This window comes from Seriola lalandi, unplaced genomic scaffold, assembly GCF_002814215.2.
Source record: "Seriola lalandi dorsalis isolate HSWRI2012SDOR001 ecotype SW California unplaced genomic scaffold, Sedor1 jcf7180002054893, whole genome shotgun sequence".
NCBI classification, from domain to species: Eukaryota; Metazoa; Chordata; class Actinopteri; order Carangiformes; family Carangidae; genus Seriola; species Seriola lalandi.
This window is the reverse complement of record NW_019525445.1, coordinates 2,376,002-2,388,949: the sequence shown is the minus strand read 5'-3', so window position 1 is coordinate 2,388,949 and position 12,948 is coordinate 2,376,002. Positions and strand designations below refer to the sequence as shown.

General features: G+C 40.1%; 2 protein-coding genes across 2 annotated transcripts in view; one reads left to right on the top strand and one right to left on the bottom strand.

Moving 5' to 3' along the window:
- stk32a (serine/threonine kinase 32A) overlaps positions 1 to 3,911 on the bottom strand; it is a 63,205-nt gene extending 59,294 nt beyond the window's left edge. The window contains exons 1-2 of the mRNA XM_023429348.2: positions 3,551 to 3,911; positions 2,044 to 2,396 (exon numbers count right to left, since the gene is read on the bottom strand). Of these exons, the coding sequence (XP_023285116.1) occupies positions 2,044 to 2,095 (52 nt within the window). The 5' untranslated portion in view covers positions 2,096 to 2,396; positions 3,551 to 3,911. The remainder of the gene's footprint in view (positions 1 to 2,043; positions 2,397 to 3,550) is intronic.
- Positions 3,912 to 8,811: 4,900 nt separating this feature from the next.
- Positions 8,812 to 11,151, top strand: cytl1 (cytokine like 1). The gene is made up of 4 exons (XM_023429384.2): positions 8,812 to 8,986; positions 9,344 to 9,388; positions 9,679 to 9,825; positions 10,837 to 11,151. Exons 1-4 carry the CDS (start codon positions 8,834 to 8,836, stop codon positions 10,879 to 10,881), a joined length of 390 nt encoding a protein of 129 aa, XP_023285152.1. The 5' UTR covers positions 8,812 to 8,833; the 3' UTR covers positions 10,882 to 11,151.
- Positions 11,152 to 12,948: the final 1,797 nt, after the last annotated feature.

Genomic DNA, 12,948 nt, shown 5'->3' with positions numbered 1-12,948 from the left:
AGAGCCAACCTCATAGCATTTACTTACATTAATAATATATTTTTTAAAATGTCACATCTGTTGCATTAACAAACAAACATAAATTTCCACTTTTGTAGACAATACCACCTTGCGGCGACCTTTGCAGTCCTGGAGTATAAACAGGAAAACTCAATTTGCATCTTTATTGCCACTCAAAGGACTGTGCATGATGTATAGTCAACATGCAGTGACCACTAACCTTCATCATAACAGTAAAATCGAAGATTGTCAGCAGAACAAGAGATGTATTCACATTGCGAGCAACAGTTTCCATGTCAACGATCCATGTTAAAAATAACAACAACAAAAAAAAACTACTTTGGGTTCCTCTTTTCGGTTTCATCTCGATGATTACTTTATTTCTTTGCATGCAGTCTGGATTTTTTTTCATTTGATGGTTGTTATCGTGTGAAGTGCAACAATCTACAAAGTAAACCAAGCGTTGAATATTTCCACCTTTTACTTTTCTGTCTCAGGCTCCAATTATCTCTCCTCATCACATCCCTGCCTGTGCCCCTCTCTCCCCCGATCGTGCGCTGTGTTTCCCAGGTATCTCTGGACTACGTATAGAGCAGTCAGGGGATTTATATGTGTAATAGCCACTCTGCAGTATAATGTCAAACAATAACAACAACGTCAAGGAACACCCTTCTGGTTACTCCGACCTCAAAAGGGAGAGCCCTGCCTGTCTCTGACGTGAGTTTCATCAGCGAGGGGATTACTTTGTTTCCAGTGAGCTGGAAATTTTTTTATTTATTTATTTATTTTTCTCTCATTCAAAACGATGCACCTCTGTGTTTATTATTCCCCCTGCCCTCGGTGAAATCGCCCACGCTGTTTTGTGAGAGAGAAGGTGCACTGTTCCATTAACTCCGAGTTCAGAGAAGCTCTGTTGTGAGTGACATTTCCAGAACAGCACGGTAGATGACTAAGCTGGAAGGTTAACCACGAATAATGATTTCCTCTTTGATAGAGGTTGCCTCCAGTAAAAAAAAAAAAAAAAGAGAATGCCACAGATATGGATTTCATTAGAGGATGCCATGCAGTAATTTGACACAGTCGGGGTGAAAAAACAATCTTGGTTTGTCACACGATGATGAAAATTCATTTCTCGGCACACAAACAAATTGTAAAAAAAAAAAAAAAAAAAAAATTCTAATGACAATTAATGGAGTATTATCCCGTCAAATGAGCTCAGTCGAAAATAGATATTACATGTCAACTTTATAAAAAGATTCAAATCTACAGTTGAGGAAAAACCCAGGAAAGCCACTTCACTTCTGACTAAATCACTGACTCATATAACTCTGACTTATTTGAGGTGCTTGGGGCGCAGCCAGAAAGGAAATAATTTCAGAGACTGACACAGATCAATAAATTCACATTGTATTATCTACTCAGGTCACAAAGAAAACGAGAAATAAATTCAAACCGAGAGCTTTGCCAATCAAAATAATAACTCAATGCCAATGCTGACCTTGATGGCAATCAGTCTGAAAAAATTCATAAGATAATAGTTTGGCAAGATTCAAGCAAAATTTCATTCATCGTAAATATAAAGACTTTTAACAACAAAGTCAAAATTCAAGAAAGATGTCCTGAAGAGTTCCATGAATATCTTTTGGGTTTCAGGAAAACAACTTTCTATTCTGTTCTTTTCTGTTCCCTCAACTACCTTTTGCATTAATATCCAACGCTGCGGCCACATCAATGACAAACTGTGGCTACAGCAAAGGGGTGTTCCTCTGTAGCATCGCTAAGAATGACTAATGACAAACCTAATTAGCATTACATCAATCTAACCAGCTACTGGAAGTGCACTCAGTCTTTTCAGGTAATAAGAATAGCTTGGCACATCGATATGGCTGCAGAAAAAGGTGGACAATGTGTTAAACGCCGCTCACAACTTGTGTCATTTCAAGTTCCTTTTAACCACTTTCCCCTGTTTGAGTCACAAAAGTACAGACAAACGAAAAAGAAGAGTCGTCACATTAAGGATTTTGGTTTGTTTTCAACACTCACCCTCGTCCGTGTCATCGGTGACCGGAGCCTTGCTGGACTGTCCGAGCCCCATGACTGCTCCTCTTACAGTTTTCTCCTGTTGTGCTCCCTCTGCTCAACTCAGCATCGAACGGCTCTCCCTCTGAGACACACTCATAGCCTGGTCAACACTAGCCCCTTACACACAAACATACACACACACACACACACACACGCACACAGGCACAAACACAGTCTCACGTGCTGAACTGCTCAGCTCTGTCTGTCCTCACTGCCGTTTAAACGAGCGCAGGCAGACGGACGACTCTTGCCAGCCAGGAGGAGGGTGGGTGATGTGTTTGTGGCTGTGGCCCTCTGTTGACTGAGAGTCTAACCTGTGAGGGGGAGGCAGGAAAACACAACACCACCGGCACAGTGAGGGGAAGGAAGGACAGAGAGAGGGAAGGAGGGAAGGAGAGGAGAAAAAAAAAGTTAAAAAGAGCTTCTGAGACATGAACAGCATCTAATGATCAATGGAAAGATCAATGCCAAAATTTCTTAGATCAAAAACAGAAAAAAAAAACATTGCTTGAAAACTTAAATGGTCTGCAATAATAGCAGGAGAGCAGTTACATTCATTTCAAGGGGAAAAATGCCTTTCTTCACTACTTTTCCATAGGTCTTCTTCCTCCTGTCTTTCTTTCATCTGTCCATTATCAATTATTAAATCCTTATATTTTAATCAGAACAGGATCCCACAGGAGCAGCATCTACCGCACATGAGTGATGAATGGGTAGGATCCGTTTTCCCATTAGGAACCACAAAATTGGAGGCTTTTGATTTATAGTTTGCTGGTGTTACGTCCTATACTCTGAATGGAATCCCTCAGGCTGCCCTCTTCAGGACATGAGAGTTCATGAGTTTAGGCTGCAAAATTTTATTCCACAAGCAGCAGACAAAAATATAAATAAATAAAAGACTGCTGCATCATGAAACATGTAAGCCTGAATATGGAGATTTACTGAAGCGTACAGTCATGTCATTACATCATGTGTGCTTCTTCCAACATATTCTTGTAATATAGCCTCATCCTGGTGTCGACAGGGAGGATGAGGTGGCATAAAGTAAGTTTATTCAAGTTATTCATGTTGCAGCTTTACTGAGGTCAAGTGAGCTGGAACATCGTTTTAAACTGAGCGACGGCTTTGGCCCACAGCAACACTGAACTGAGTCATGAGGTGCATTTCTGGGTTAAATAGGCAAACTTCAGTCATTATATGGCAACACTCAATCCGCTCGGGGGAAACCCGTCTCATGGATGTCATTCTCAGACTGCATGATAAGGTCACCCCAGCGAATCTGGATATCCCTCTTGGGTTGAATGAAATATTCAAAAAGTAGTGCGGGAAGCCGCATTGCTGAGCTCCCCGCAGAGGACATTGTGCTCAGAGCCCTTATCTGATCAAATGAGAGAAACATGCGCTGAATAGAAAGTAACACCCCCCCCAACCCCTCCCGCATCCATGCAGGACAACTGTGGGCACCTACCTCTGAACGAAGCCGGTTCCAGGAGCACGGGAGCATTTCCAGCCAGGTTTGCTGCAGAGGTGTGAGGCGACAGCGGAGCAACAGTGCGGCTCAGAGCATGACTTGTCCGGGTCCGGTGTTCGGACGACGACGCACCGGGACACCTGCTACCCGAAAAAAGAAAAAAAAATGGGAGACCACGCAGCGAGACGTGACTCGCGGGATGCGCCGACGGAGTGCGATGCGAAAACACTAACTGTTTCTGAAGAACAGAGGTTCAGGGGGAGGAGGCGGGGAGAGGGGGACTGCTCTGCCAGTTGCTGAGATGAGCGACTGACCTCCACATCGCAGCCTGTGTAATGGGCTGGCTCCCGCCGTGCGTCTGGAGAGGCACGTTTCGTAGGCTGTGAGGCTGATGTGCTGTAGCTGTGGCGCTGAGGGTTCCCTGTCGTTAGAATTCACTCATCTTCAAAAAAAAAAAAAAAAAAAAAAAATATATATATATATATATATATAATGATACATAAAGTTGTATTCCCCCTAATGCATTCAGAGAGACATTATTACTACACGTCATTATTACAAGTTCACTGTAAAGTCAGTTACGCACCACAGACTCAATATACAGCGCCTGTTAAGTTTGTATTTTACAATTTTAGCCCGAAATGATCAGGTGATCATCCTATCAATATCCATTATGACCAAGCACATTATTTGCCTATTTCCACAGCGTCTTTACTTGCATCCAGTATTAAAGATTATCTAATGCAATTATTTTTATATTAAGTATCGCCATAAAACTGTTTTATAATACTATAGCCTACTTTATTAAAGTGTTTTTTTCCCCTCTTTTGTTGCCACAGTAGAGTCAGAGGTCATGGTCAGCTTTAGAACAGCTCCCCCCAGAGGTGATGTTGGTTTGATACCTGGCTTAAAGGCATTTCAGCAAGACAGATTTTCGACAATGCTGTTTCAACACTGGGACACCAGGTGAGGGCCAGTCTACAGTCCCTTTATAGACGAGCTGAGTCCGCTGCCTCATAATTGCCCTTCAAGATATATGGAAATAGTAATTATACAGGGAGAATAATGGGCACTAATGTCTCTCTGGTGTTTCATTGCAAGTCTACATTGACCTCATTGTCCTTTATGTTATTGATTTTGTTTTTAAATCTCCTTAGGTATCAGTATAATGTTCCTTTTAATATTAGTAAATGATGGAAAACACAGTATACCATACACAGTATTACCAGCATTTCTTTTTTTTTGTTTTGTTTTGTTAAAGCAGCCTGTGAGCAGAGATATATACACTTGGTTTGGTGTAGTATCACAGATGGAGAACTGAACATGCCCACTGGGTATGGACCCCCTGCACTGGAGCCTCTTTGTGAAGTGACTTTTAACATTTCTTTTTTGTAAGTCAGTTAAACAACCACAAAAGGACACAGAAAAAAAACAACACTAAAACACACAAAGGCAGACACAACACAACTTAAAAGACATAGAGAGTTTTAGACATGAAATGATTGCAAAGACATGTAATACGAGATTCAAAACAAATACAAAAGGACTAAAAACTGGAGCGATGCCATGGTTTGTTGTCTTTTTGTTTTTTTGTTTTTTTGTCTCTGTGTTGGAGTGTCCAGGGGCCCCTAGCGTCTTACTTTCACACCACTGAAAGTTGTGACCTGTAACCTTTAAGCCGAGTCTATCATGCTTGGGCTCCAACACATCGACCGTGCAGCTGCAGGACTGCGAGGCTGCGAACGAAGCTCTAGACACCCAGGTGGAGGTGTTGAAGGCTAACCTCCAAGCGCAGGAAGAGCTCTCTATACCAGGCTGGAGACGGAGAGTAAAGAGAATAAATCTCTGTTAAAAAAAGGGTAGAGCATCTCACCGCCCAGCTCCTGAAGAAGCAGACCTGGAGACTGGAGCTGAGTGCGCGGCTGCAGCAAGAAAAAGACACCCATCAGCAGCAAGTCAAGGCAGAAAAAAAGAAAAAGTTTAATGCTGAAAGGGAAATAAAACGGCCAGGAGATGATCTATGGGCTGAGGAGTGAGCAGCATGTCTTCTGTCAGGAGTTTGAGGGGCCTGACAAAAAAGACTGGAGGGAGGAGCTGACCTCAACCAAGCTCAAGGTTGAGGAACAGATCAATTGGGCCCTCCAGAGAGAAACTGCCCAGCCCAAGGAAGAGCTGAAGCAGCAGAAGGAGTCCCTCACTATTTTACAGGCACACGAACTTGTGGCCAAGCCTGAAGTCTCTGAGGAGAAACTTCCAGAGAAAAAAACCCCCAAAAAAACAAAAAAGAGGCTCTCGATCTGGAAAAGACTCTGCCACACGCTCGGTCTGAGGAAGAAGAACAAGGAGGGGTGAGGGAAGGAGTCCACATCCAACTCGGACTCCTTCCACCATCAATGGCTGTATACCACAGGGCAACACGGTGGCTAAGTGGTTAGCACTTAGCCAGACCACAGCCGATCAGCCGGGCTCTTTCTGTGTGGAGTCTTCATGTTCCTCCCCTTGTCAGCACGGGTTTCCTCCCACAACCCCAAAGACAGTTCAGGTGAATTCGACACTCTAAAATGCCCCCAGTAAAGTCAATCAAAACATTTCAAAATAAGAGTTCTGCCTGTATGGCTGTATTTTGTAGTAGTTATACTGGATTTGACACATTTAAGACATGAAATAACACTGCTTGTCTACTTACTAAATAGTGCACTACTTTTACTCACAAAATGGACAAAAATAGGGTCAGATTTATGCACTATATGGAGATCTCTGAGTCCTCACAATCTGGGCAAAAAAAGTTCTTTAGATTGCACACGGCTTTATGCCAACAATCCCAAATGGGTGTCACATTTTATTTTATATTTAATACTTTATATTAATATGGTATCATAAATGTTCCACACCCGTCAGTGACAACACATAATGACAGTGATTTATAGGTTTCCGAAAACCTCGTGAATGAAAGGAATCACAAGTGACAGCCTATATTTTACCTGCCCATAGCACAAAGTGACCGTAACCCATCTCAAAGGGTTCAATAGAATTTTGATTAATACTAGTGTGATATAAAAGTTCATATATTCACATATAAAACTTAAGTAGGTGCTTCTGCTATAGCAAAATACACTTAAATGTCTTTAAATCACACATCAGTCACTGAGGGAGTTGGACAATGAAGCAGCTCTGTTGTAATAATAACAAAGGAAAGAAATCCTAATACAAACATATACAAACAGCTTGTTGTGTCATGTCCATATTCTCTTGAGAAAGTGAATGAGTGCATGGTGATTGTAGCCCAAATTTACTGTACTTAACGTCTTTATAAAGGCCCTGGATGCCACAACTAAAATAATGTAGTAAAACTCAAATGTAAGATTACTCACATACTTGAGGCTAAACTTCCACAGCAGTTGGTAACCTAACCTAACCTAAAAATATGGGAAAGTGAATAACTCACACAAATTCAAATTGTGCTCTACGAATTTTAAAAGTGCCTTCACATTACGATATCATCTCGATGATTCATCTGCGGTGAATATCCAGGGCGCTAAAAATCAGAAGGTGTGTTTGCCGCATTAGAATTTGCTGCGTTTTGGGAAGATTTCAGTCCAATCTCTCATCAAACATTAACTTCCGCAGCCATTAACTTCTAACTGTAAAACACATCCATCCATTATAAGAACTGCCTTGTCACCTCTGTCCCATGTTAATTGAGGAGGCCAAGGTCGAGAGGAGAAACGGCTGAGTGGTGGGACTTTGGGACCAGAGTTATGCTTACAGTGCACACTGCACATTTTCTTCGTCTTTATGCCTCTCCGTCATGCCGAGACACACTCAGTGTGGGCCATCCATCTTCATACAGAGGGAGGGGGGACAGACCTCTAACTCTTAACACGCTATGAGATGTAACGAACATCACTCAAAAGAAGAACAATCCCCGTTTGGGTGTTTGGCAGCGTCATGGAAGTGTGCCGCTCTTTTAGACGAGATGAGTGATGACAGTGTCATATCACACCTGGGCCGGGACCAGGTGAAGCTATTTAACATGCAGGAGGCCTCAGCGTGTGCATGTGTTGTCCTAGTTTTGTAAGTGATGGTGTTTTTTTGTTTTTTTTTTGCCTGTGAACAGAATCAGTCATAATTAAGTCCAGTTTATATTAGACTAAGATTGAAAGAAAGGGATTTATGCAGAACTTCAACATGATGCTTATGGAGACTGGACTTTAAGAATGTATATGAAGAGTTGACGTCTGTGAAATTAGCCCCATCTAGTGGATGAAAAAAAGATGACAGTATGACAGCAGCCAATATTTCTACAGCAAGGGTTTTGGGGAAATAGAATTTACAGTAAATCTCACTTTTATGATCAGTGTTCCAGTAAGTATTAACAGTTAAGTACCACCCTCCTCCACAACACAAAAAATGATTCATTATGGCAAATATAAGTGTATTGGGGTCGGTGTTATCAAAGCTTTTATATTGAAACTGCATGTATTTCAGGTGACATGTTGCACACTTGAGGTTTGATTTTCTGACGGAAAAATTCTTTAAAACATTAAAGACCTTAAAAATGTGTTGCACATGTGTTCTTGGGTTCATAAATCCACCTGATTGGTAAAATCAAGATTGGCAGGATTAACTTCATGTTTACTTAAGTTATGAATATGAAATAAAGTATAATGATTAATGATGATTATAACTCTGGTAATCTGTTAGTGCCCACTTCAAAGTTCATGTTAATGGCTGTGTTTTGCTTCTCTTTGCTTTTTCAGTTTCAATAGAAATTATGAAATTTTAAGGGGGAATTTTCACACAGGAAATAACCAACGATCTAATATGTTTATCGGGACAAAATAGTAGGAAAATGACTGAAGTGGAAAATTCGGCTGGTGGTAGTTGAGGTGCTTTGAGAAATTTAGTACCGCACTGACAAGTGCAGACAATGAAAATGCTTATACAGTGATGGTAAATAAAATCAAATCCAGATTTATTCTTGTGATTTAAGAAAGATCGTGCTGAATATTCATAAGGCAAAATACTAATTTATATCGTCTCAGTAGTAAAAGTTTTGGAGAAGAAGCACAGTGATCCATTCGACCTCGCTTTGATTCTTCTGTAAGGACAAATGCTGTCTTATCTGACACAGTCGCTCATCTCCCTGCAGTTGCGTAATTACTATGGAGTAAACAGAGGGGTGTGTTAAAATCTGTCCGCATGCATACGTGGCTGCATGTGTGCATTTAGTCACATAAAACAAACAAAGGCTATAGTACCTTGTGCTGCAGGTGAATCATGGCGATCTTTAACCACTTGTTGCTTGTTTCATCTTTGGTGCCGCTGGTGCTGAGCTACCCTTTCTACCCACCGACATGCTACACCAAGGTACTGAGCATGGCACGAGAGCTCACCCAGTGGGCAGCAGATTTGAAGAGGGACCCTGAAACTGTAAGTCGACATTTGCTCCACAGAGAGTAGATTTTACTCTCAGGTTGTGTTTTTTTTTTTTCTTTTGTGTTATATTTAATGTTTTTTTTTTTATATGCTCTATTAAAGACAACATTATAGATAGTTATTTAATCCCTTTATTACCTGGATATACTGTATATATATATTCATGTTTAATTTAGTTTCAATTAAATCAGATCAAAGCATAGCAGGCTGAATGTGAGCATGTTTTAGTTGGTCAATAATGTGAGATAAGTGAGTATTCTCTGAGCTGGGATGGATATAAGAGGTGCATTAGATTATGATACCAATTTTGAATTTGGAAACATTCTGATTCATGTTGTTCTGTTCATCCAGAGTCTCTGCATGGCACACATGCCAGATCTCTACCTTGATGTCCATGTAAGTATGGTTATAACAAAAACCTATTTATTGTGAATCAGCATGTTATTAGATTGAGTTTTTTGTGTGTGAAAGATAGCCATTTTTTTTTTTAAAGATAACAACCATCAACAAAAAAAACCTGTTTTCTGATCTGCACATTTCTCTGTTGTTTCTTCTTTCTTCCACTCTGTTTTGAGAAATCTGGCTGTCCTAACATTTTCAACACTAACGTCTGTGGGTATTTTGACTGCAAACCTCAGCTTCTGTAAATCTTGCGAAGGGACACTAATTGCTACTCGTGCTGTCAGAATGGTTGCGTGATGTACAAAATGAGGACCTACATCTCCTTGGTGGAGGGCCTGCGACAGCGCCGCTGCGCTTACACCAGAGACGTGAGGAAGCTGGGCGTCACGCTGAGACAGCTCCTCATCATCATGTCAGAGAAATGCCACGGGGTAAGACGAGACCAAACTGCCTAAACAAGATCAACACAATTTGATTCAAACTGTACCGTAAAGATGAATTGATTTTTGTCATGAAGTAATTACCTTCGATTATATTTGGTGGGGCAGAAAGGGAAGTGCAGCACAGACCGATGTCTCAAAAGAGTAATTAATGTGATATATTTCTCCCTACATTAGAGTAGACTATCGATACAGCTTCAAAAATACGGTTTCTCATCTTCAAAACAATCTAGAAGTCTAACAGTATGATAAATCCTTCATGTCCAAATTTATCGCAAGAGTCTAATGATTAAAAATAGTCCATTTGTTTTCATGTAGATGGATCTTTGCTTTTAACACAACAAAGCATTTTGATTTGTTGGGGTGAAATAAAGCTGAAGATGTGTAGTCTGTCTCCTGCCCTGATCTCCATCATCACCATCTTAGTCTTTCCAGGGCCATAGCCTTTAACCTGTCACTGTGTGATAACCACAAACAGTGAGATAGTACTTACACTGCTTCATAACTTACCTCTTCTTTTGCACCGATACAACCTCATCCCGGATTCATCTGATCATTCCAAGTTGTTTTCAGTCACACACTGGGCCGCAGATTGTTTATTGTCACATTTACATGAAAGCTGCGATTCAGCAGTCAGGTGTACACAGTCTGCATCAAACTTCCCATTATAGATCCATAGATAATTCAAAAAAAGATTATTCCATATTTTAAAGTCACCTATAAATAAACATATAGCCTATCCACTGAGCCAAAATGAAACAGAAACAGTCTGACAAGACACAGATGAGATGAGTTTAATGGGTCACTCACTGAGTCATCTCACAGGATTAGACAGGGTTTATGATGCAGATTATATAAATAAAAAACATTGAGTGGATGATCATGAAGCCATGTGAAATTGAGCTGCTTACAACAAAGGAAATCTAAAATTTTGAGTGAAACCTTATTCACTCGCACATGCCCGACCCAAAGACATCTGTCCCACCTTTCTTTTTATTTTAGGACTTGGTGTTCACGATCTTTGACTGTGCTGCGCTGGAGCGCTAACACAACCGGATCCTGGAACCACAACAGTCACAATCTGCTCAGGCTGAGAGGAGAGACAGCAATACAGTCCTACTGTACATTCTGCAAGCCCCTGCAATGGTTGGGACTCAAGGCTGATGTTAAGTTTGGATCTATGGTAACTATGGTTGTGTAACTAAAAGAAGTGTACTTTCATCATCTGTTTTCTGAAGATAATGGGTGCTATTGCCACTGATTACCACATCTCTCTGACTGAGGAAACATTTCATATAATAAACTCTATTAAAATGCCTTTTTTTTAAATTCTCTTTTCATATGATGATGCTGGTCTCTGAACTCTACTGGAGGGATACACACTATTCTTCCATAATATATTCTCTCATTTTGTGAAACCTTTTTTTATTACAAAGGTTTGCTAGTGGCTCCTTACATTGGATTTTGGACTTGGTTCAGTGTTGAATGTCATTCACATCTCTCACTCCTTCCTGTAAAGTTGAGATGTAATATATGTCAAATATAGGCTACTGTAAATAGAATCATGGTTATCACAGTTACTCAACACATACACTCCGATATTGAAATCCATCTACCCTAAAATCCTTGCTCTTCATCACCCCCTGGTAAATATATATATATTTTTATCAAGCACAACAATAAACACAAACACAACAATATAATTTATAGCATCCAAATATTATAAGACACAATAAAGCTGATATACTGTATATCATCCTCATATGATAAAATATTTTATTGTTCTAATTTCTCCACCGATAATATAATCTATAGGTCTAATTTCAGGTTAGTGAGTTCACTCCCCTGATTCAAGCAAAACACTGAATATATACAGCAGATGAAGCCAAGTTAATGCTGGCAGACATTTCATCATCGTACTGCAGGGAATTCAGCGGTGTTACTAACAGCATTAACAATGGTCACCCTGAAACAGAAGCAGCTAAATGGAATTAAACCACCATTCGTTTTATCGTTTAAGCCTCTGCTTTTTCTACTGTCACATGTCAAAAACATCTCCTGTGAAAAAGGCCTATTTGTTAGGACATTTCTGTTTTTATTTTTTATTTTTAAATCATCAGCCCCCGTCTTTTATTGTTGTGTGAATGGATCGAATTTACTAAAAACGAAGAGAAAGTGCTTCAAATGAACATGGCAGAGCTTCCAAACCGAGTTGGACATTTGCATAGTCATATGAACTGTACAAAATAAAAACATATATACAGACAGTGATGATAGGTCATTAGTGGGATGGGATTATGGGCTTGTATGGACTTGTATGAGCTTGTTTCTTTACTGTTGACTAATTGTCCATTTGGGGATTTACAGTCTCTCTTCCTCAATGTATTTGTATTAAGTCTAGACAACCATGATAGCCATGTTTAAATACCCCTAAAATTGATAAAACACAATAAACCTTCTCTCAGTAACGTGAAAAAATATCCCCAAACGGTATGCTTCTGAAACTCAACATGGAAAGTTATGTTTTCCAACCCGTTTAAACTGATGAGCAAGCAAAGCATTACAGCACCCCCACCACCGCCACCAGTCTTCCTGTCCATAATTTGTAATTCAGCAGTCAATTGTTTGGCTAATCTTTCCACAGAATTCAGGGAGAAAATCACTAATGCAAATGAGATGGTAAATGAAGGTCAATGAGTTTCATTCTGAAACGATTTAAACACTCTGGGGGAGGGGTTAGCTGAAGTTCGCTGCCTAAAAATTCAAGACCAACATCCTCCATAAATGTCAGCATTGTGTTAAGGCATAGATCGATACTAATGAGGTTTGAGTTTCATTTTAATGACAACAATCATTTGTATGTGGAACAATGGATTAGTCAGACTTTATCTTATCCTTTCTTCTAAAAGCATTCGAGTCCGCCTGAGGTAAATAACACAAGTGACGGTTACATCACATCTGTTGTTCAAACACCTCTTTGCTTTTTACTTCTGTTCCTAATTCTTTACTTCTGATGCTGAAAACCTCAAGTGGGTCAAAACGATTCAGTTGAAACAGCAAAAAGTTGTACTTGATTATGTGAAAATACAAATACAGTATGACAGAAGGGACAAT